Below are 24353 nucleotides of genomic sequence, written 5' to 3' on the forward strand. Positions count from 1 at the left end.
CTTCTGCAATGGACGAGGGACAAGTGGACGCGCATTTGAGGTTTGGGAGGAGAAGGCAGGTGCTCTTGGGCCTGAACCAGCCAGGAAAGGCCGGGGGTGCGTATATCCTTCCATCTCGTGGCTCCGTAGCTGCTCACCTGAGCGCCCAGCTCTCAGCAGTCACACTCCCGATGGACCCGGGACACACGCGGCTGCACCAGTCCCGGCCTGCAGCCTGCCCACCCCCTGCCTGCCCACCCCCTGCCTGCCCACCCCCAGCCCTGTCCACCCCCAGCCCTGCCCACCCCCTGCCCTGGACCAATCCCCTGCCTGCCCACCCCCAGCCCTGCCCACCCCCTGCCCTGGACCAATCCCCTGCCTGCCCACCCCCTGCCTGCCCACCCCCAGCCCTGTCCACCCCCAGCCCTGCCCACCCCCTGCCTGCCCACCCCCTGCCTGCCCACCCCCAGCCCTGTCCACCCCCAGCCCTGCCCACCCCCTGCCTGCCCACCCCCAGCCCTGGACCGATCCCCTGCCGGAGGGCGGCACGAACCCCTCACCTCGTGTGTACGCGCCAGGAACGCTGGGGGGTGCTGTGCTGATATGCAGAAGCATCAACTACGATGACAATTCTATTACCTTAAATAACATGGTAAATGGCAGTGTGGCTAATTTTATAAGTGTCTTGTAGAGTTTCACACAGTAACACGGGCCCTTTCTCAGCTGTCCAGAGGGCTTGCCTGGTGGGCGCCTGCATGTCGTGATGAGCTCGCGGCCCCATCGGCACGGGCAGGAGGAAGGCCGGTTAAGGAGAGACCTCGGTGAGCTTTGCAGTCACCAGCAGGAAGGGCTTGGGACACTGTTTACCCCGGGACACCGAAGTGTCCGCTGGAGACTCCCAGACACGTGTGCCTAGTCCTAGTTCTTTATTCTTAGGAAGACGTCCTGCCTGTGTCTTCATTCCAGAGGTCACTTGCCAAACACACTGATGAACACACAGGACAGTTGTCCTCACGTCGACATTGGTTTTATTTTTTATTTTTTTCCCCTCTCACTGGGAATTAAATATCCAGTTTTGGGGAGAAGCCCCACCCCTCAAACCACACACTGGCTGCCCTGGAACGGCAGTTTTAGGACCCTGATTTAACCTCTGAAATCAGTCACTCGGGTCGCCTATGCAGTCAAGGAAAAAAAAAATTTCTGAACATTGATATTTTCAATTCATAACGTACTATTACTCTTCAAATGAGAGGTTTTCAAAGGGCACCCTTTTCCTCCTGAGATATCAGCTGTTCTGCGTGCACGTTGGCTGTGCCTGGCCGGTGCGTTCAGAGCGACGGCCAGTCCTTGTGGTGAGCGCTGGGCCCGTCCAGGGATCCCCGACACGTGTCTGTGGAGATTGTTCACCCTCCCGCTGGCTCCCAGCAAGCGGACGGCGCCCGCAGCTCCCCGCACGTCCACACTGAGGGGCCTCCCCCGCCGGGGGACTCAGAAGTGCTGATTTTAAATCAGTGCCGAACGGGAGGAGGAAAGCTGACAGGGATGCGTCTTGTTCTTTCCGTGATATTAAAACTGTTCTTCTTATTATTTTTTTAATCATCTCTTTCCTTATTGCCTTTTCTGCTCCGGACAAGCTCTGGGATGGATAAAGGCGTCCCTCACCATCTCGCACCCCGGAAACGCTGACTCTTGAATTTTAAACCCTGTCAACATCTCTGAGCGGCAGACACATCATTTTTTCCTTAAAGATGCTTGAAGCCGGGAGCCTAACCGGCAGGTTCTGGCTGCGGACTGGACGGATCGTTACTCTGAGGGGCGACACAGCCTGTGTTTAAACACACCGCTCTGTTCCCTTTACACACGTGTTTATTACACACATGTTTATTACACACGTATTCATTACACATGTATTCATTACACATGTATTCATTACACATGTGCTTATTACACACGTGTTTATTGCTGTTTTACTTCTGGGGGTCAAGAGTCGGCTTTTATTGCCCTTCAGTAAATTCCTTTTAAAGTGGTTATTTTCTACATAAATTATTACATTAGTGGCCCGGTGTGACTCACCACAGCCCAGGAGGTAAATCTCATTGTGGGAAAATGGATACTCTGACCTAAATGAAGAAGCCATTGCTTTTCTAATGGTTTTTATCCACCTGACCTGTGGGCGCATCTTCAGACGCAGCGCCTGTGGATTGACACGGTGGTTTGGATCTAACTATGTGGGTACAGCCCAGTGCTTTAAGTTAGTTTATAAAATGAACGTTGTCTTTCTGTTCAGTCTTAAGGTTTTTACAGATTGATGCAGGCTTAGAGATGCTGAGACAGACACTATTACAGAAATGTCTCTTAGCCGGAGAAGAAAGAAAGAGCTGGAGCCCTAAACCAGCAGGGTCTTTCTCCCGGTTTCCTAAAAAAAATAAATAAAAGCAGCACATAAAACAGAAGAAAGTGTGTGGGGTTCGTGTGCAGAAATCATGGGCCAGGCAGGACGTGTCCCGACGTCCAGTGATCGTCAAAGTTCCGGCGAGGGTCAGAGCCCGCGTGGGGTGAGGACATCGACTCCACTCCCCGGCAGGTCTGCGTGGCGCTCCTGCCGGGCGGGGGGCGGGCGCTGGAGGTCTCGGAACGGCAGCGGGAGCCGAGGGGTTTTCGAGGGTCCTGACTGGAACCGGAGAGAGAACTTAATCAGAACCCCTGTGACCCGCATGGAATCGCATTCAGCTGCGTGCGCTCGGAAGAGCAAGCCGGCTGGAATGGCCGCCTGCCCGCTGGCCAGCACTGACCGCTGTCAGATTGGACCGAGAGTCCTCATCGTGCGTTTGGCGCCGAGGAGAGGCCCTCTCATATTTTTGTCTGTGTGTTTTTCCAGTTTGTTACTGCTACTGGATTTTGGAAGGTAGGACTTTTAAAATAATTCTCGCTTTTCTGCATGTTACGTTATTATGTAAGACACTGCATCGGGAACAAGGCATCCCGGAGGGACGCTCATATAATCAACATAATTAACGAGCCTGCCTCACCGCCTGCCAGAAGGCCACCCCCTCGGGAGTGAGGCTGAGCTGACTCAGCCCTTCCCACGACTCCCCACGGGAACGCGGGAGGTACGAGCCGGACTGACCCGGGGTCCCCCGTCCGTGGTGGACGCGTGAGGTGCGTGCTGGGCGCCGGGCACCTTGCCGCCGTCCCTGACCGTTTCAGACTGCGCCCTGCTGTCCTCATGCACCTTTAAGTGGGCGTGTACAGGTAGGCGGGGCTGTGCCTCTTCTTTCCTCCCTGCCTCCTTCTTCCTTTCCTGGGTGTTTCGGCCATCACCACGGGACCCCACTGTGTCACTTCCGTTTGGGGGGTGCAGCTCTCTGCCAGTGGAGGCTGTTTAAAGCAAGCTGTGCTTTGCTCTTGGGGGGCCTGTGGGAGGGGTGCGGGGCTGAGGACCCTGGCTGTCCTCACAGGGGTGTGTCCCCCCCCCCCATGGCGGGGGGGGAGGGGCTGGAGAAGAAGCCGTCCAGTGCGCAGTATTGAACCGTGAGCCTTTCCGGGGCCCCACGCCGCACAGGAGCAGCTGCTCAAACATGCTTTGCCCTTTGACTAATGGGGGAGAGGACAGGACTGCTGTCCCTGAGACTTAAACTCAAGGGATTCCAGCAACATGACCAGCAACAAAAAGCAGATTAACAAGAAGGACAAGGAGGGGAGGTCATGACCTCAGAGTGGTCAAATGTTTTGTTCTTTGAAAGCGTAGGCGAGGGAAGGCCATTTTCTTTCTGCCCTGCCGGCTCTCTGCTGAGGCTCCCGTGTAGAAAAAGACAGATTAACACACACAGCGGTCGGCAAACTCATTAGTCAGCAGAGCCAAATATCAACAGTACAAGGACTGAGATTCCTTTTGAGAGTCAGATTTTTTTAAACTTAAACTGTATAGGTGGGTACATTCCTCATCGAGGTGGCGCCCGCACGTGGTGTTTTGTGGGAGAGCCACACTCACGGGAACAAAGAGCCGCACGTGGCTCACGGGCCGCGGTTTGCCGACCACTGAACTAACAGGAGAGACACACACAGAAGTTCAGTAACATGGGAGTCGCCCGGGAAACTGAGTCGTGTCCGCACCTGGCCCAAGCCCTCTCTCCTGACATGCCTGCTTCCGTTGAGGATGTGAGCAAGACGCTGGAGGGGAAGGGGGGGGAGGGGAGGGAGAGAGGGGACGGATGGGGGAAGGGGAGGGGGGGGAGGGAGGGGAGGGAGGCCGGAGACGGGGTGACGAGGAGAAGCCCAGGAACCCGGGTGAGGCTGCCGCCTTCTGCACGGAGGGGCTGGTTGAGGTTGTGTGTTAGCCCTCCCCTGCCGCAGCGAGAGACCTCCTCACAGGTGTGATCGCCTCCTGCACAAGGGTCAGCGTCCTGCTCTGGTCTTACAGTGTCTCCTGTGTCGGCTGTGTCTTAAAAATGAGCATCCCGGAGTCTTTCTGACACCGAAGAGGCATGTTCTGGGCTGGCAGCCTTGGCTCCCCTTTGGAAGGAAGTTTTCTTCCTGTTCCTGAGTGCCCCGTCTCCACCAGGGTCCTGTGGGGTGGGAAGCTTTTCCTTCTTGTTTTCCTCAGGCACTAAGAAAAGTATGGTTGCTGAGCAACAGTGCAATGACCTAGATGAGCAGAGCATTGCTCCCTTGTGGGCTTGCCAAGTGGATCCCGGTCAGCTGCATGTAGGAGCCTGTCTCTGCCTCCCCGCCTCTCATTAAAAAAAAAAAAGGGGGGGGGAAGTAGTTGGTTTAGAATGACATATAAGCTGATAATTGCATTTTTGTTACTTTTTTTTTTTTTTTTTTGTATTTTTCCAAAGTGAGAAGCGGGGAGGCAGAGAGACAGACTCCCGCATGCACCTGACCGGGATCCACCCGGCATGTCCACCAGGGGGTGATGCTCTGCCCATCTGGGGTGTTGCTCCATTGCAACCGGAGCCATTCTAGTGCCTGAGGCAGAGGCCACAGAGCCATCCTCAGTGCCCGGGCCAACTTTGCTCCAATGGAGCCTTGGCTGCGGGAGGGGAAGAGAGAGACAGAGAGGAAGGAGAGGGGGGAGGGGGGAGAAGCAGATGGGCGCTTCTCCTGTGTGCCCTGGCCGGGAATCGAACCTGGGACTTCTGCACGCCAGGCCGACGCTCTACCACTGAGCCAACCAGCTAGGGCCCACAAAAGGTATATTTTTATGAACTACAGATTTGAAGAAAAAAACCCAAAAAGTGTTATTAGTATCACTATGTCTGGACTTGATCATGTTTTAAACAATAAGCTCTCTCAGAGAACGAACAAAGGAAGTGAGGGCACAAAACACAGTGACCAGGGCAGTGCAGTGGACGGCAGATAGCAGAGGGCTGCCCTGGAGTGTGGACCGGCCCCGTCCCGTGCAGCCTGTCCCCTGAAAGGCCTGTCAGTGTCTTGCTCGTGTGCTTGCTGTTTGCAGCCGCTGACGGTGAGCATGACCTTCTAGTCACCGTGGGATCCTTAGAGCCTTTTGACAGTCGAGGCCGGTGGCTGGAGCTCACCCTTCTGAGCCCTCCAGTGGTCTCAGGTTAATGGTGTCTCGCTTTCTCGCCTCTGCGCAGAGTCTTACAGCACACGGTACCTGCTGGTGGTCTGCACCCGGACAACCCTGTCTGTTCATTGTCATATCCTTGGGTTCTGTTTGTGCATACTGGTGGTTTCCAAGACGGAAGAGGAAGATGAGGTGTTTTTATTGCCGTTGTTGTTGTTCTTCCTCTCGTAACCCGGTACCAGGTGCAGCGGGATGAAGCCTTAGGCTGACGTTTCCCGGGTGAACAAATACCCCTCGGCCATCAGCTGCTCACACCCGCTCATTCACGTGTGCTCACACGCACGCACGCACTATACACAGGGTACGCTCGCTATTGTCTGCTTGGTGGACTCTTAAGAGGTTAACCTTTGAGATGTTTCAGTTTGCTTGTTTAATTTAAATTAAAAAATTCTTTTTTAATTGCAGTTGACATTCAATTGTATATCAGTTTCAGGTGTACAGCACAGTGTTTTTAGATGCTTATGTAACATGCAAAATGACCCCTCTTAGTAAGTGGAGCACCCCCCCCTGCACTGTACATAGTTATCACAGTGCTGTTGACTCTGTTCCCTGTGTGGGTGTGACGTCCCCGTGACTGTTCTGTCACCACCGATGTGCACTTCCCCATCCCGCCCCCCCTCGCCCCCGCTCTGGCCACCAGTGGTCTGTTCTGTGGCCGAGAGCCTGTTTCAGTTTGTCTGAGGCGTTGCCAATAGAAACCCGGGGGACAGCTTCCCCGGAAGGGGCTGCGTGGTGTTCGAGTTATAGGACCCAGCCACCCTCCCCGGGGGGGGGGGGGGGGCTCGCGTGCAGTTCCCAGCCCCGTCACACGGGGGCGCTGCTGTCTGCACAGATGTTTCTAGCGACTCCCCCTGTGATGTGAACACCACGGGTTTTATTGACTACAGAACATTCTCCTCACGTCTCTTCTCGGTATTCAGAGACTGCCTGATATTTTATTTTATTTTATTTATTTATTTATTTTTTGCATTTTTCTGAACTTGTAAACGGGGAGGCAGTCAGACAGACTCCCACATGCGCCCGACCGGGATCCACCAGGCATGCCCACCAGAGGGCGACGCTCTGCCCATCTGGGGCGTCGCTCTGCCGAAATCAGAGCCATTCTAGCGCCTGAGGCAGGGGCCACAGAGCCATCCTCAGCACCCTGCAAACTCTGCTCCAATGGAGGAGAGGGGAAGAGAGAGACAGAGAGGAAGGAGAGGGGGAGGGGTGGAGAAGCAGATGGGCGCTTCTCCTGTGTGCCCTGGCCGGGAATTGAACCCGGGACTCCTGCACGCTAGGCCGACGCTCTACCACTGAGCCAACCGGCCAGGGCCAGAGACCACCTGATATTTTAAAAATAAAGAGGGCCAGAATTCTTGCAGTAGCCAATTTTGCTACATTGGATTAGAATTTCAGCAAAGTGTGTTATTAAAACCTTTCAGAGATTGTTTTACTACAACACGAAATAGAATAAAATCCACCCGCCAGCAGAACTGTCAGCCAGTCCTGGTCTGGTGTAATCTAAAGCGAATCTCAGAAACATCCTACGTCGCTGCTCTGGGCACCTGCCACAACTTCCAGAAGCGGGGAATACGGTTTGGCCCCGGGTGGACGCTGATAAAATTAATGAGATTCATTGAAAGCTCTATTTCTGTTAGCCTGTATGATTGCGAGACGCCTAGCCATGTTTAGATCAATGTTCTTCCTATTCAAAGTCATGTTTACATTAATAAGTAATTCAGAAAATCCCTTTCCTGGTTGTCTTGTGCTGAATGAGAAAGACGTGTTATTTGGGGTTTCACTGACCTTTTCTGCTCATGCGGAGTGCGTTGTGTTTTGTAGACACATGTATGACATTCCCTCCCTCAGCCATTCACTCGTCTCAGTGGACCCGGTGTCCTCCCGCGTTGCGGCCGGTCCAGCGGGGCTGAGTGGGACCAGGCGTCCACCTAAGGGAAGCCACGGTCTCTCCTCATGGACGTGGGCCAGGCAGGTGCGTGACAACTCGTGAGCCTTGTTTAAATTTCCTTAAAACCTTTGATTCATACAGAAGAGAGGAAGATGGATGAAAATCATCCAGACCTCAGGTGTATTTTTAAAACCAGTCCTTTCATTTTTTAAAAGTGCAATTAATAGTTACAATAACATACTTTCTGTGTCATTTATTATTTTCTTCATCCCAAATTCCTTGCTTCTGGTTGATGTTCAGCAAAGATGTCCTGACGCAACGGTTGCTAATTTCGTGTATTTTTTTTTTTATGTCATTAGTCTACGATTGGAAAATAAAGAAAAGAGGTTTTTTGGTGTTTTTTTTTTACTTACCTGGACGTGCCCCATTTCTTTTCTGGAAAGTTCCTTCTTGGTCCTGAACAACATTGAAATACGTAAGGAGTGAGTGCGCAGAGACCTCACGGAGGGGAAGATTTAACAGAGGAGGAAAGTCGTGAAGTTCTGAACGCTGAGCTCCCATTGGTGACCTGCTGGCATCAACGGTGCGTTTGTTCAGCTATTGATGAGATCGTCTGTGATCTTAGGTTTTGTGAGGGGAGGGGTGAGGGTCTTTTAGGAACCAGCTTCCCGAAGTTGACCCGCGGTCCTAGTTGGCCAGAGCTCTCTTGTAACGGCTCTCATCTGTGTTCTAATTCTCGAGGTCCAGAAAGTCCGTGTAACCCACACTCCCCCCCCCCTCCCCGGGAGGGGGAGAGGCACCAGCTGCCTGGGACCCGGGCGTCAGCAGAACACGAACGGGTCTTCTCTCCCAGGGGCTGGAACTCCCCCAGGACCGAAGCCAGCGGGACCCGTCTGGTGACGGAAACCCCTTTGAGGTGTGAGAGGCGGTTACACAAACTTACACGCAGGTAAAATTTCACCGAGCTGTGCACCTGAGTCTTGTGTGTCCCGGGACATCGGTGCTGTTCCTCACAGAACAGAAGTTCCCCAGGGACCTCGGCTGGCCGTGAGCTGTCCTTTGAGAGGTGTTTCCAAACGTGACGTGCGGGGCGGGATGTAAGGTCGTTTTCTCTGTCTCCGCGGAGAGTGAGCTGGGTCGTGGGGCGGTTTCCTGCCTCGTCCCGCATGACGAGAGAATGTGGACTAAACGTCATTACAGCATCTCCCTGGTAGAATCTGGATGTTTGAGTAGATAATGGGGAAAAGCTACAATGTCAGTTATACACGGGCAGTTATAGGCCCGTGGAGCACAATCAACCACAGTCTTTTCCTATCTAATGAAATCAACGCTGTTATTAATGATATTAGTTTATCCGGCATAGTTATCAGTTAGAGTGGACATCTTCCCAATGGCATTAATCTGCTGGTTATGGTGAAGCCCACTTCCTCCGCCCGCCTGCAGGGAGGGTGGCCCGTGCTCTGAGCCACCCTCTGTCACGGCAGGGACCTGACACAGCGTGAATGGGTCTGGCCGTCAAGTACAATATTCCCTTTGTTTTCGGAGCTGAAAGTCATTAACAGTTATCTCAGGGTCCCCGTGTTGATGACACTCGTAAAGTGATTGATGGTCCCCGCCAAGCAGGGACCGGAACAAAGGCCTCCTGGTCTCCTTTGTGTCTCTTTTCTTTTCCCCAGATTGAAGGTGTCCAGTGAGTCGGATCTCACTTCCGGCTCCTGGGATCGTGGGGTGGGGGCTCTCTCCCCTGCCAGGGTGTGTGTGTGTGTGTGGGGGGGGGGGGCAGCATGTCCCAGTCTGACAGCCACATAAGGAAGAGTTCTGGGAAGGGACACGTTGGTGGCAGTGAGGGGACCAGCCCACGGTGAGCGGGTCGGGGCCTCAGGGAAGCTGCTGCTTCTGCAGTTCAGTGATTCTCAAGCCCTTGTTGTCGGGAGAGGAAGTAACATGGAAACCATTCTAAGTTATAACAGCACAGGCCCCGGCTGTCCTATAAATCCATTCAGTTTATTTTTAGAACTCCACGTTGCATGTCATGGTCATAATACGGAATCAGCGTTGCTGATCTAGTCCGAGCTTCCCGAGTAGAACTGTGCTGCTTGAAACTGAGCGCGGGCGGCGCTTACGCGATGTCCAGGGTTGGGCGTGGCTGGACCGTCCCCAGGCCCTGTCTACGGAGAAGGATGGCGGACGCAGCGCTCAACTAATATTATTTTACCAGCAACTCATGAATAGTCTGAACACATTTTTAAAAACTCATTACGAGCCTGACCAGGCAGTGGCGCAATGGATAGAGCGTCAGACTGGGATGCGGAGGACCCAGGTTCGAGACCCCGAGGTCACCGGCTTGAGCACGGGCTCATCTGGTTTGAGCAAAGCTCACCAGCTTGGACCCAAGGTCGCTGGCTCGAGCAGGGGGTTACTCAGTCTGCTGAAGGCCTGCAGTCAAGAGAAAGCAATCAGTGAACAACTAAGGTGTCGCAACAAATACTGATGATTGATGCTTCTCATCTCTCTCCGTCCCTGTCTGTCTGTCCCTATCTATCCCTCTCTCTGACTCTCTCTGTATCTCTATAAATAAATAAAAAAAAACTCATTACGATCTTGTAACTCTGCCAGAAGCCGTACAAAGGTCACCGCAGCCTGGATCAGGGCATTGCTGGGGGCTGTTTCCTCATGACCCCAACACGGAGTCCCATCCCCGTCGCCTCTGTGAGGGCACCGTGTCACCTTCCTCTGCTCTGTTTCCTACGGTGAACGCACGCTGCCCCCCGCAGCCTCAGGTGCTGCGTCCTGGGGCAGCGACTCCTCTGTGCGCTTGTGCTGGTGGCCAGAAAGGGGGCGCCTCCCTGGGCTCCACAGAGCGGCTCCGAACCCACCTAGTGCTGGACCAGTGTCCACACCCCACTCTCTCCTGCCCAGGCTACGCTGTCAGCAGGCCACAGCGTCTTGGCCTTCAGTCGGGAGTCCGGTGAACGGACAGGGGCCAAGCCTGCACCCAGGTCCGGTTCTTACAGCGTAGGGGAGGCCGTGGCTTCTGGCGCCACCTCCTCGGAGCTGCTGGAAGAACCTCCAGCCACCTGTGTGGTCACGTTGTCACCACGGCGATGTGCGTACAGTAGAGGCTGTTGCAGTGCAGGAGCAAAGAGCTTCATTTCCTGTCCTCATGTTGGACGTGCTTCTGCGTGGGGTGCGTGTCTGTCCGCGCGTCTGTTCTCCTGGGAACCTGTGCGTCCTGACCCTGTCCCACCGGTCCCCGCAGGGGGGCAGCGGCCGTCCGGGAGGGTCCCGTTGATGGAACTGGGACGTCTACTCCCTTCGAGGTAGAGGTCGGGGTGATTCCCCTCTTTCCAGGGAGGCTGAACTCAATCCGTCCAGATTCACAAAAATGCACCAGCCCGTCCTGAGCAGAGCTGCTGTCCCCAGCTCCGAGCCGTCCGACGGCAGCCCCTGGGTGACGAGGTCTCGGCCGTATCTGTATCCTTTGACCTGGGCTTAGTCTGAGCTCCACCCTGAGTGTCCGTCAAGGTCCTCGTCTGGTGTGGGGCATTGAACCCGCTCTCTGAGCCAGGCTACGTGGGAACATGATTGGACGGCCACTTTCTGAGCAAGGATTCGCAGGAATGTGATTGGACGGCCACTTTCTGAGCAAGGATTCGCAGGAATGTGATTGGACGGCCGCTCTCTGAGCAAGGATTCACGGAAACGTGATTGGACGGCCGCTTTCTGAGCAAGGATTCGCGGGAACGTGATTGGACGGCCGCTCTCTGAGCAAGGATACGCGGGAACGTGATTGGACAGCCGCTCTCTGAGCAAGGATTTGCGGGAACGTGATTGGACAGCCACTCTCTGAGCAAGGATACGCGGGAACGTGATTGGACGGCCGCTCTCTGAGCAAGGATACGCGGGAACGTGATTGGACGGCCGCTCTCTGAGCAAGGATACGCGGGAACGTGATTGGAGGGCCGCTCTCTGAGCAAGGATACGCGGGTACATGATTGGACGGCCGCTCTCTGAGCAAGGATTCACGGAAACGTGATTGGACGGCTGCTCTCTGAGCAAGGATTCGCGGGAACGTGATTGGACGGCCGCTCTCTGAGCAAGGATTCGCAGGAACGTGATTGGACGGCCGCTTTCTCGCTTCCCAGCGTGATCACTGAACGGTGCGCCCTCCACGTCCACTTGCTGGGGGGGGGGGTGTCACATTTTATCTTCAGCGATGTTTATGGAACAGCCTCGTACCTTCTAAGTCTCAGGTCAATGGAAGCGAATCCCTGCCGGGAAGGAGAGGGTCAGATGTGGAATTAACATCCTTCATACTTTGGGAACGGATGGGGTCATCGATGTGTCACATCATTTATTTTTATTTATTTTTTATTTACTCATTTTTAGAGAAGAGAGAGAGAGAGAGAGAGAGAGAGAGGAGGGAGGAGCAGGAAGCTTCAACTCCCATATGTGCCTTGACTAGGCAAGTGCAGGGTATTGAACCGGTGACCTCAGCATTCCAGGTCGAGGCTCTATCCACTGTGCCCCCACAGGTCAGGCCATGTCTCTTAACTTACAGCCTTATGTTAAGCCAGTGGCTCAGGGTTCCCTCCTTTTTCAGGGAGAGAGTGTCTTGGGTCCAGACCACGTAGTTAAAACCGTGGAAGCAACGGAAGTCAGGTCCTCACCGTTGTACAACTGGTCCCAATGAGCCATGGCGCGGTGGCCGTTAGAGGCCATGGGGCCCCTGGCCTGAATTAGGAGACCCTGGGCCTGAGCGGTCCTCACTCCCGCGGCTGTCCCCTGTGCTAGCCCCGCAGCCCGGGGAAGGGGACCTGTGAAGCTGGACATATGGCCTCCTAACCACATCATGGTTTGCAGAGCCTCTCTCCTCGCGAAGAGAGGACAGCTCACTGGACAAGGACGTGAGGCACCCTTAAAGAACTCAGCTGTGAATATTAACGGGACAGAATATTAAACAGCAGATTGTAGGGGACGGGAGCTACGTAACTATGAAGATTGAATCAGATGACTGTTCCCCAGGTGTCTCAGACGAGGGGGGAAGGGAGGATTCAAAGGGCATATTCTTCTCTCTTCAGACTTTTCGTCTCAGAAACAGCTACATGGCTGGGTGAGCCCCACCCGCAGTTTACAGATCGTAGACCTCTGTTTTGGCGGTCAGACCATGTTCTGCTTTTCATAATGAAAGTATTTTTGTTTAAAATACATCTTATTTGGTTGTTTGGAATAATTAATTACACCAGGAACGTGGGTGTCAATTCACATAAGGAGACATTTGAAAACATTTTTTTTTATTACTAACGTGACGGATTATTTTTCATTTTAAGAAATATTTTGAGTGGGTAAAAAAAAAGCTGTGGTACATTTACAGGATGGAATACTACTCAGCCATAAGAAAGGAAGGGGATCTTACCTTCGGCAGCAGCGGGGAGGGACCCGGCGAGCACTGTGCTGAGTGGGAGAAGCCGGGCAGGGAAGGACAGGTGATTGCACGTTCATGTGGAACCGATGAACAAAAGGAACTAACCAGCACAATAGAGACGACTCACAGAGAGAGAGAGATGGCAGGCGGGCAGCTGCCAGAGGGGGTGGGGGTTGGGGACCTGGTGACAAAGGTGATGGGAAAGAAAACAGCTCACAGACACAGACGACAGTGAGGGGCCGGCTGGAGGGAGAAAGGGAGGGGGACGTGGAGGGAGGCGGAGGGACAGAGACGCTGATGGAGGGAGGTGGAGGACAGAGACGCTGATGGAGGGAGGTTTGACTCGGGGCGCTGAGCACACAGCGCCGTCCACGGAGACGTGTCCTGGAGCTGTGCCCCCGACACCTTTGGGATGCCTAATCCATGACTCCGCGGGGTCAGGTGCCTGATCTGAAGAACCGGCTGGTTATTCGAGAAGTCTACTAACCATGGATAACTATTGCCAACAGAAAAAACATATTGGATTGCTGCTTTGTTGACATTTTTAGGGAATAGGAGCTTCAGGTCTATTTTATTCCGACTTTTTCTCTTTTCCTTGAATTTCCAGGTGAACCCCACCGACCTCAGCTGTCAGCCAGACGGAGAGGAGAGGTCCAGAGCGCGGCTCCCCTGGGTGCCCTCCTCGCTGCGGAGCCATGGGGTGGCTGCCGGGAGTCGGGGGGCAGGTCTCCTCCCTGGTCCTCCTCCTGCTGAGCTCCGCCACCGCCTCCGACATACCTCTCTCAGGTAAAGGGCTGGCGCGCGGGGCCGCTGCACGGCATTCGTACGGCAGTCTGACTTTTAAGTAGGACACTTGCAGACTGAGGAGGGGTTGAGTTCTCTTCGTCTCTACATGCAGTGGGACCTCGACACACGAGCACTTTAAATCACGAGCGATTTGAGAGACGAGCAGTCACTCGTGGGACTTTCTGCTTTAAGTCACAAGCGGATACTGGAATCAGGAGGGTTGGGCAGATGAGTTTGTAAAATTTGTGTGTGTTGAGTTTGCTCGCTTTTATTGTTAAAATTGGTGCTGGGCAGCTGTATGTGAAATTGCTAATTACCTTCCTGCTTGGGAAGGGCCCTGGTTATGCTAATGTCTCCTCACCCCCACCACCAGCATCTTCGCCTGACCTTGAAGGTAAATACACTTCATAAACCAGTTTATTTCTTTACATTCTCTCTTATTATATATATATGTATTATATATATGTACTTGTTATTTATAAAGTACATTTTCTCATTTAAAAGCATATAAAACAAAAAATTCGTGTGGCTTTTGGGGGCCAGATGGATTAATTGCATCCCCATTCATTTAAATGGGGAAATTCGATTTGACACATGAGCAAATTGAGTCACGAGCTTGGCCATGAAACAACTTAAACTCGTGTGTCAAGGTACCACTGTATTTCCAGCAAGCTGGCCTCAGAACTTCTCTCTGCCTTTGCCAGTTCTTGGACGGCTTGTGTCTGGCGCTGGCTCTGGCTCTAATTCTTCTGCAGCTCAGACTTTGTGTCTTCTGTGCAAACGGCTCGAAGGAGCCTACACTGTGGACCAGGAGGCATTTTGCCACTAACATTGTCTGAAATACGACCAATCACTGTTCTTTTTATATACGTAACATGGTTTATTTTAGGGGCAATTATGATTTAGAAATGACTGCTATCCAACCAATCATGACCAAAAAAAAAAAAAAAAACTGAATAAAATGTATAGGCTTTTTCAAAATGCTCATATGTTTAAGAATGTAAAACGAGTTAATATATTAAATAGACATTTCTATAGTGTACAGATCAGCACATCATAGGGTATCAGCCGCCAATCTAAGTAACTGTCCTGTGAAATTATATAAGTGCTTAGTCAGTGGTTTAAAAAGTATTGCATCTGCAAACACAGTGCCTGAAATAGCGTATTCACTTTGTAGTGTGCAGATTTGGAGAATTTCTCCTGTGTTTTCAGTACAGGGCAATGAAGACTCTTGAGAGGTGGTTTAGATGTTTTATCCATAAGGTTCAGTATCTCTACCGTGTTTCCCATACGTGAATCTGAGGGTCACTATACAGGACGTGCTCGCTGTTGATTGGGATCTCGGCATTGGGAGTGACCTTCCAGACCTACTGTGTTCTGGAGAATTAGTCTCGGCCTCAGAAAGCTGAGCACACGTTCCACGTGCCGTCAGAGACCTGACCCTGACCCTCTGCAGGGGGACAGAAGAGGCTGCAAGCACCTGACGGTGACGTAACGCGCTGCAAACCACTGTCTGAGCCCCCCCCAGGCCACGCAACACCGCAGTCTCCCACCACAGGCGGTGGGCAGCCCCTCCGCTTAGGTAGAAGTCCCTTCTCCACTCGCCTGGGCAGGCGGTCAGGTCTCCGTGTCCCTCTTGCCCCTTCTGAGAGGATCCCACTCACTGGTTCCACGGATGTGCCGATCCGAGGGGGACTTTCAGTCAAGCCGAAACCTACCTGGTCACACACACACAGTGCGTGCCAGCCAGGCGGCAGAAATTCTGGCAGGACCCGGAAATAATTCACCTTCTCTGGGTTCTTCTGGTTCAAGGAGGGAGTGCCTAACAGAGAGCAAGGTCCTGCTGACCCTGTGGGGCAGGGGCTCACAGCTGCCCCTTTCCCCGAGGGCAGTTCCTCCCTCACCATTCTGTCTGTCATCTCTGAGCATGCCCCTTCTCTCTCCATCCCCTCACCTGGGTCCTGGTGGTGAGGATGGGAGGGTCTGTCTTAACCCACAGCCTCATTCTCCTCCTGGTTGTCTCCGCTCCTGACGCCTTTCTGGGACACACGGTCCTCAGACAGCAGTTGTTATGAAATATTAATGGCGTGTGTCCGGAAGTGGTGAATGTCACCCACTTATTACCGAACGCTAGAGCACTCACCAGCAAATGAAACCAAAGCAGGTATTCAATCGGAATGTCAACACGTCCGGTGTCTCTGTAATTGGCCTAATTATGGAGAAAGGATTTATAACGTGGAACATATATTCTTATAAACACCTGGAGGTCGTGAGCTCCATTCCCCGAGTACTTAGTTATCGCTGAGACTTTACAACCTTGGCAAATTTAGGGCAGAATAACGTTCTGATAAACAGGTTGTTCACGAGTCATTAACTGATATCTCGGGGACTCTTGCTGCTGTGTGCCCCCCGCCCCTTACCATTTACAGCTGTAGTAACATCTAAATTGTATGAATTTGCAGTTAAGCTCACAACCTGCCCTGCTTGGAAACAGTTGTCATCGGAGACAAGATGACGTGGATGTTTTTTGCATGTTACTAAAATATTTATTAATAACCAGTGGATACAGCCTGAACTTGGGCTAATGTCCCTAAGCCAGTACAACTCAATTATCAGATTCATTAGGCAAAAAGTAAAAGAAATTGAATTTTAACATTGTAAATGGCATGGAGCTATTATGCTCAGCTGGCTGTCCATCATAGGTGACCCGTGGACCGCTCAGGGCCTCAGAAATGCATTCAGGCGTCCGCGAGATCAAGTCTTGCATGGTGACACTTAAGTGTCATTTTTGGTTCTTGACTGTGTGGATTCGTACACTGTGTCACAAAAGCACGGGTGGGTAAAACGTTGCCTTAGTGCAGATCCAGGCGCGGTCGCCGAGGCAGACCAGCACGCACGGTGTTCTTCACGACCATGTGTTCTCAGTAAAACAAAAACAAAAACAGAGTTTTTCTTGAGCTTGTCCTTGTTGAAACCATTCAACATTATTGCTTTTGTTACACGTCCATCCTTGAGTACTTGCTTCTTCATAGTCTGTGGGCTGAACGAAGAAACAGACACAAAGTAATTCTGTGTGTAGCAAAGGGCCTTCACTGCGTCCTTGTGTGAGCACCAGGGCGAGCACCCTGGTCCCTTCCAGGGGCAGCAGACAGGCTGGGTTTGCTCTCACGGCCCGGCCAGGTTCCTTACTGAGCATGGACCAAGGGAGCCCGTCACCTCCGGACAGACAGCTGACGAGACCCTGAGGAAATCTGAGCGTTGAAGCGAAAATCAGAATTGTAGCAACCTTGTATCCTCCACTCTGAGCTTGACAGCTTCCCAAGGTTAAGTCTTTCCTGGTTAGAGCAGAGAAGATAATGACAAGTGTGAATTTTGGATATTGTATCATGAAATGTCTCAGCATCTGCGGATCTGCCTGGCTCGGTGAACCAGCACTTTGTCCAGATGGTTATTTTCTGATGTTACAAAAGCATGCTTGGTGAAAAAGAACGGGGCTAAGACATTTAAATGCAACCGAGTGGGACAAGTTTACGCGATGGTTTCAGATTCCACCTTGCAACAATGTTTAGGTTCGGTGCACTCTCCAAAGGCACTGTCCTCAGTCAGAGAAGACTGTGACACCTGTCAGCCCTTGTCAATACAGCTCTGTGTGAGGCTGGGTTTTCCTCATACCTTTCGTTATTTTTTTCTTTGTGTCTTTAAGCAAAACAACTTTTGCTTTCAGCTTTGATCAGACATATGTGAGAATCAACGCTTATTAAGATATCAAAGGGATTTGCAGCAAAATAAAACAAGGGCACTGTGCTCATTATATTTAGTGTTTTTGATAAAAATACGTTACTTATTTTAATGTGTCATAGAATTGCTTTTAATAATTTTTTTTTTTAGTTTTAAATTTTTAAATGTTTTTTTTTCTTATTTATTGATTTTAGCGACAGAGGAAGGGAGGTAGAGAAACATTGATTTTATTGTTCAAGTTATTCATGCACTCATTACTTGATGTTTTTATTATGTTCCCTGACCGGGGATCGAACCCACAACCCTTGGCCTATCAGGACAATGCTCTAACCAACTGAGCTACCTGGCCCAGGGCTAAAGTAGTTTCAGTGTCTAATGTGGTACACATTGTTAGAAATAACTCAAATGAAGAAAAGCACTTTGGAATCAACAGTTTTTAAGCATGCCAAGTGACCCTGAGACCACAAGACCAAGGAGAGTTTGTGCAGCCTGAACACCTGATTTTACCCGTGAGGACGGAGTGAGTATGTCGGGTGTGGCTGCAGGGTGTGAGCCTGGACTGTGCTCCCTCTGGACGGTGTGAGCTGCAGGGTGTGGCTGCAGGGTGTGAGCCTGGACTGTGCTCCCTCCGGACGGTGTGGCTGCAGGGTGTGAGCCTGGACTGTGCTCCCTCTGGACGGTGTGGCTGCAGGGTGTGAGCCTGGACTGTGCTCGCTCTGGACGGTATGGATGCAGGGTGTGAGCCTGGACTGTGCTCCCTCTGGATGGTGTGGCTGCAGGGTGTGAGCCTGGACTGTGCTCCCTCTGGACGGTGTGGCTGCAGGTTGTGAGCCTGGACTGTGCTCCCTCTGGACAGTGTGAGCTGCAGGGTGTGAGCCTGGACTGTGCTCCCTCTGGACGGTGTGAGCTGCAGGGTGTGAGCCTGGACTGTGCTCGCTCTGGACAGTGTGGCTGCAGGGTGTGAGCCTGGACTGTGCTCGCTCTGGACAGTGTGAGCTGCAGGTTGTGAGCCTGGACTGTGCTCCCTCTGGACAGTGTGAGCTGCAGGGTGTGAGCCTGGACTGTGCTCGCTCTGGACGGTGTGAGCTGCAGGGTGTGAGCCTGGACTGTGCTCGCTCTGGACAGTGTGGCTGCAGGGTGTGAGCCTGGACTGTGCTCGCTCTGGACGGTGTGAGCTGCAGGGTGTGAGCCTGGACTGTGCTCGCTCTGGACAGTGTGGCTGCAGGGTGTGAGCCTGGACTGTGCTCCCTCCGGACGGTGTGGCTGCAGGGTGTGAGCTGCAGGGTGTGAGCTGCAGGGTGTGAGCTGCAGGGTGTGAGCCTGGACTGTGCTCCCTCCGGACGGTGTGGCTGCAGGGTGTGAGCTGCAGGGTGTGAGCCTGGACTGTGCTCCCTCTGGACGGTGTGAGCAGCAGGGTGTGAGCCTGGTCTGTGCTCCCTCCGGACGGTGTGGCTGCAGGGTGTGGCTGCGGGGTCTGAGCCTGGACTGTAATTTCCAATAATAAGAAAATTACTAGGTAAGTTATCACATTTCAACAGAAAGAAATAAGGTAAAAATAATACATTAAATGTAATATTTTAGGAAAACTAAAGAAACAGAACCATGAAGATGACAGAACTAATTGAAGATGATAAATATACATATGTATGTATGTATATATGTAAGAGTACACATGTGTGTATGTATATATGTAAGAGTATGTATGTAAACCTCAATGCAGGCTAATTGTCAATAATTTCAAAATAGATCATGTGAAAGTGCAATGACACAGCAGTTTTTCTTTTTCTTCTGCTTTAAACACTGGCCCATGACTCTGGATTTACAGAGAAACGGACGTGTACGGCTACGTGACAACGGTCACTGAATTGTGTTAAACACCTTGTGCAAAGCGGAGAAGTCAGTTTTGTTCTGTAACTGTTACTCTTTTATGGTCCTTTTTACTCATCGGTACCAACAGCACGCTTCAAGCATTTCTGTCCCAGGTCCCTGAACCTCGTTCGGTTTTCTGAAGGGTGTTGAGGTATAAACACTCTGTCACCGTTCAGTTCAACAGGTCCCAACGATCACAAAGCAGTCGGAGGTGCAGGTGGCCTTCCCCTTCGACGAGTATTTCCAGATCGAGTGCGAAGCGAAAGGAAACCCCGAGCCCAGGTGAGGAGCGTCCCTGCGTCCGAGGGAGGGCTGCCGACCTGTGCCCCCCGCCCCCCTCTCTGTGCTCGGCCGTAGCCCGCTCACGGGACCAGGAGTCTGCACCTGACTCCAGGGGGGGTCTACCAGGCAGGTCTATAAAAACGAAGCCTGGTTGTGGACCAGTGATCTTCCGCCAGTGGAAATGATGATTTTTTTCCTCTAAAGTAAATCTCGCTCCGACCTTGAAAGATTCTGTGTCTCTCTGGGGGAAGGTTCGCATTTATTCAGCCAGAAGTTAATACATTTATTCATGGTGTTCTGTGCGCAGCGATGATTGCGTGTCTTTAAATGGGACGCGTACGTCATTCGGTGACTAGGTTGTTACTGATGTTTTTAAAGCTGTCATAGAAATATTTAGTCCTCCAGATGGTGGAATGCTCTCTGGGTGGTCCTTTTTATGAATTAAATACTTGTTACTCTAGGCCCCTTATAATCACTGGTGATGTTAAAGGAATACATTCTGTGTAGTTTTTTGGGAAGTAAAACGAATAAAACACAAAACAGACAAAGAGACAGAGAGGAGGGAGAGAGAGAGAAAAGAGAGAGAGAGAGAGAGAGAGAGGAGGCTGCAGGAAGGGAGGAGAAGGCAGGACCCTCCTACGGAAATGTGCCCCGTGGAGGTTAGCTGTCCTTCTGAGGGACTGATCCGGTGGTTAGCTGAGACTTCAGGGTCCTGAGGAAGAGCCAAGTTCACACGAGTCTATCCTGGGTGACATGCCGAATGAACTCACAGGGGAGGTCGTGACGTGTCCGTGAGATTGATTGATAAAGGCTTTTTCAGCCTTGGCCACGGGACAGACCCTGTCACCTACCAGGGTGGGGGCTGAACTGGGTGTAATTCTGTGTGGCACAGCTCACAGCACAGACCAGAAACCGTAAGAAACGTACTTCTGTTGTTGGTCTATCAATCTGACGTCTTACGAATTGGCCTAAAGAACGCTCTGGATCTACAGAGAAATTTGGACAAGTACCAGAAAGTAAATAGCGATGGTTTGTCACAGTATTGCTCATAAGGGAAATAAATGGACATAGTGAAGTAACTTAAATAATGGCCATAAGACTGTAGAGCAGGGGTTCTCAACCTTTCTAATGCTGTGACCCCGCAGTACAGTTCCTCATGTTGCGGTGACCCCAAACCAAAAAATTATTTTGGTGGCTACTTCATAACTGTAATTTTGCTACAGTTATGATTCGGAATGTAAATACCTGATATGCATTATGTATTTTCCGATGGCTTTAGGCGACCCCGCCGGGGTTGCGACCCACAGGTTGCGGTGACCCCAAACCAAAAAATTATTTTGGTGGCTACTTCATAACTGTAATTTTGCTACAGTTATGATTCGGAATGTAAATACCTGATATGCATTATGTATTTTCCGATGGCTTTAGGCGACCCCGCCGGGGTCACGACCCACAGGTTGCGGTGACCCCAAACCAAAAAATTATTTTGGTGGCTACTTCATAACTGTAATTTTGCTACAGTTATGATTCGGAATGTAAATACCTGATATGCATTATGTATTTTCCGATGGCTTTAGGCGACCCCGGCGGGGTCGCGACCCACAGGTTGAGAACCGCTGCTGTAGATGCTTGACTGTCGTGACTAGCGCTGTTGTAACTAGAAAACTCAGCGAAATTATATGTTGATGTAACCTCAAATATTTGACATTGAAAAAAAAGTATTTGACATTGATTGTCATCTCCAAAATATTAGTAAAATGTGTGCCTTTCTAATTGGAAAGATTAAAAAATAGCTTTAACTGGAAAAGAACACCACAATGCCTAATTTAATGGTTACTGTCTTAATGTCTCAGTCACAACAGTGTTTTCGTCTGTGTTTCAGCCGGATCAGAGTGCTGTAACAAAAACCCCAGAGACCAGGTGGCTCTCAGAACAAATGTAACTTCTCACTGTTTGGAGGGTGTGAAGTCTGAGGTCCAGGCGCCCGCTGGTCTGGCCTGTAGTGAGGCCGCTCCCTGGTCACAGACAGCCGTCCCCTCCTGTGACCCACAGGCTGGGGGGAGGAGAGGGCAGGAAAGCTTGCATCACAGGGACACTGATCCTGTTCATTGGGGCCCCACCCTCATGACCTGATCACCTCCCACAGGCCCCGCCTCCCAACACCCTGACATTGGGGATTGGGTTCCACAAATGAGTTTCAGGAGACACAGACATTCAGCAGCTTGTGCGATGTCTTCTTTTCTATTCATCAGATATGTGTGTTTTTTAATACCATAAATCAAATGTCTTGGTTTGGCCATTTCCCTGCGTTTGTGGATGAGTCCCGCCGGACACGTGGTGCTTTTCCCACATCGTTGAGCTGAGTGTGTGTTGCAGGTTCACGTGGACGAAAGACGACCAGCCCTTTGACCTCTCCGACCCTCGGATCATCCCCTCCAACGACTCAGGAACCTTCCGGATCCCGAACGAGGGCCACGTCGCTCACTTCCAGGGGAAGTACCGCTGCTTCGCTGCCAACAAGCTGGGCGTCGCCATGTCGGAAGAGATAGAGTTTATCGTCCCCAGTGAGTACCGCCCACGCAGATCGCGTTCACAGACGCCAGCTCGGGGCTGGGTGGGCGTCTTGTCCGGGGCGCGATGGAGCAACCGGGAGTGAACTGAGTCAGCTTCCCGTGCCGGGCGCATTGTTTGTACGGGAGACGGCGGGGGGGGGGCGGCAGCTAGACCCTCCCTGAGCCGCGGGTGACCTGGGACGCCTGAGGGCGCCGCCCTCCCTGCCAGTCGCCTGTGTCTGCTTTGGGAAAACGCAGGGTCGGTTTTGCCTCCTGCTGAGATCTCAGTTACACACGTTACTGGTGGGGCGTGGCCTTACTGGTGGGGCGTGGCCTTACTGGTGGGGCGTGGCCGGTCACGCTGCAGTAACTGGCCACCCCCACGCCCTGTGACCACAGGCTATTCCTTAGTCATGGGGTTCCTGGGCCTGGCCAGGGGTCCCCACGCGGCCCCCTCGGCGACCCAGCGCTGTCCGGTGGCACACACGTGGCCCACGGGCCACCAGGGTCAGGGCCTGGAGCAGGGGGCATCACAGTCCACTTCCCACGAGGACTCCACGGGCAGCTCCTTGCCTGTAAGTCAGGGGGCGCAGAGCGAGCCTTGAAGCACCCCGGCTCCGACATTCCTGCCCTGATGCTCGGAGGCCAGCCGGTCCTTATCAGTGACGTCGCCGTAGACAGTAACCATGGAAACCAAGGAAGTATTCTGCCGTTCAGGGTACCCTTTATCAATAATGATCACCCAAACTGTGACCTCGTCACCGCCATGCTTGGCCTCTGTGTGCGGGGCCTCTGAGGACCAGCATTCACAGAGGGGCGTTCATCTTCCCAGATGTTAATAAGGGGTCCCGTGTCCCCTGAGTCCACCAGAGGCACGGAGAATAAATTCTTACCCGTGAGCCTGTCTTCAGCTGCCATATGGAGAGTTCTGTTTACAGTGTTCTAGGCACTGACGTGACTCAGAGGCATAAGCCGCTCAGAATGTGGAGGAGGACACCCTTCCCACACACACCGGGAAAACACCGGCCTCATCCTACGAGCTGGGGTGGCGGCTGGTTTAAGTGACTGCAGACGGGAGGCTGTTGATCAGTGCCGACTCGTGTAAAGTGTGCGTCTGCGCAGAGGACACTGACGCTGAAATCACAGACGCAGTGGGTGGTGATCTAACTACGTCCTGTGAGGCAGAGGAGGAGAAAGCAAGAAAGGAGAGAAAACGGAAGGATTGGAAAGCAATCAATGAACAGCTGAGGTGCTGCCACGATGAGCTGATGCTTCTCATCTCCCTCCTTTCCTGTCTGTCTGTCCCTCTCGCTTAAAAAAAAAAAAAATAACAAAGTGTGATCCACAGACATTTTACAAAGTAGAAACACATTCAAATATAAGTCACCAATTCAAGATAAAAGCCAATAGACAAAATGCTCCTAATGAACGAAGAGCTGTAAATTATTTGGAACAAACAAACCCACCTCGTAAGGATGTAGAACCGTCAAACTAAACAGGCAGAAACGACCTTCTAGCTGAACACTTTCCCAAAGAAAGGGGGTGTGGCTGCATCAGTGTCAGTCACCGTAGACCTTATTTATTTATTTATTCATTTATTTATTTATTTGTATGTTTCTGAAGCTGGAAACGGGGAGGCAGTCAGACAGACTCCCGCATGCGCCCGACCGGGATCCACCCGGCATGCCCACCAGGGGGCGATGCTCTGCCCATCTGGGGCGTCGCTCTGTTGCAACTAGAGCCATTCTAGAGCCTGAGGCAGAGGCCACAGAGCCATCCCCAGCGCCCGGGCCAACTTTGCTCCAATGGAGCCTTGGCTGCGGGAGGGGAAGAGAGAGACAGAGAGGAAGGAGAGGGGGAGGGGTGAAGAAGCAGATGGGTGCTTCTCCTGTGTGCCCTGGCCGGGAATCAAACCCGGGACTCCTGCACGCCAGGCCAATGCTCTACCATTGAGCCAACTGGCCAGGGCCAGTCGACCTTATTTTAAAAAGGCTTCCCAGAGGCCCATTCACTAGGCGCGCATGATAATAAAACGTGTGAAGCTAATGCTCTGTGCAGGGAACAGACGGATCAATCATACACATGAAAGAGGTTCTGCCCTATCTTCTCATCGTTTGGAAACTCGAGCAGAGAAGACATCGGAGGCACAAGGACTCACGGAGCCCAGGGAGCCTGAACCCACGCGCTGCCCTTCCCGACTCTCGATGGTGTCTCAGCGAGGATGGAAACGTGGCCGTG

At 52.2% G+C, this 24353-nt stretch overlaps 1 protein-coding gene across 8 annotated transcripts in view; it reads left to right on the forward strand.

Moving 5' to 3' along the window:
- Positions 1-24353, forward strand: part of CHL1 (cell adhesion molecule L1 like) — a 159634-nt gene that overhangs the window by 65275 nt on the left and 70006 nt on the right. For 7 of the 8 annotated variants that reach the window (XM_066351109.1, XM_066351108.1, XM_066351107.1 and 4 more), the window contains exons 3-5: positions 13496-13674; positions 19458-19563; positions 21940-22127. In XM_066351109.1, coding sequence (XP_066207206.1) covers positions 13584-13674; positions 19458-19563; positions 21940-22127 — 385 coding nt within the window. In that variant the 5' untranslated portion in view covers positions 13496-13583. Of the gene's footprint in view, positions 1-3211; positions 3232-13495; positions 13675-19457; positions 19564-21939; positions 22128-24353 lie in introns of those variants that run through there. The other variant, XM_066351111.1, reaches the window with a different exon arrangement.

This window comes from Saccopteryx leptura, chromosome 10 (assembly GCF_036850995.1).
Source record: "Saccopteryx leptura isolate mSacLep1 chromosome 10, mSacLep1_pri_phased_curated, whole genome shotgun sequence".
Classification (NCBI taxonomy): domain Eukaryota; kingdom Metazoa; phylum Chordata; class Mammalia; order Chiroptera; family Emballonuridae; genus Saccopteryx; species Saccopteryx leptura.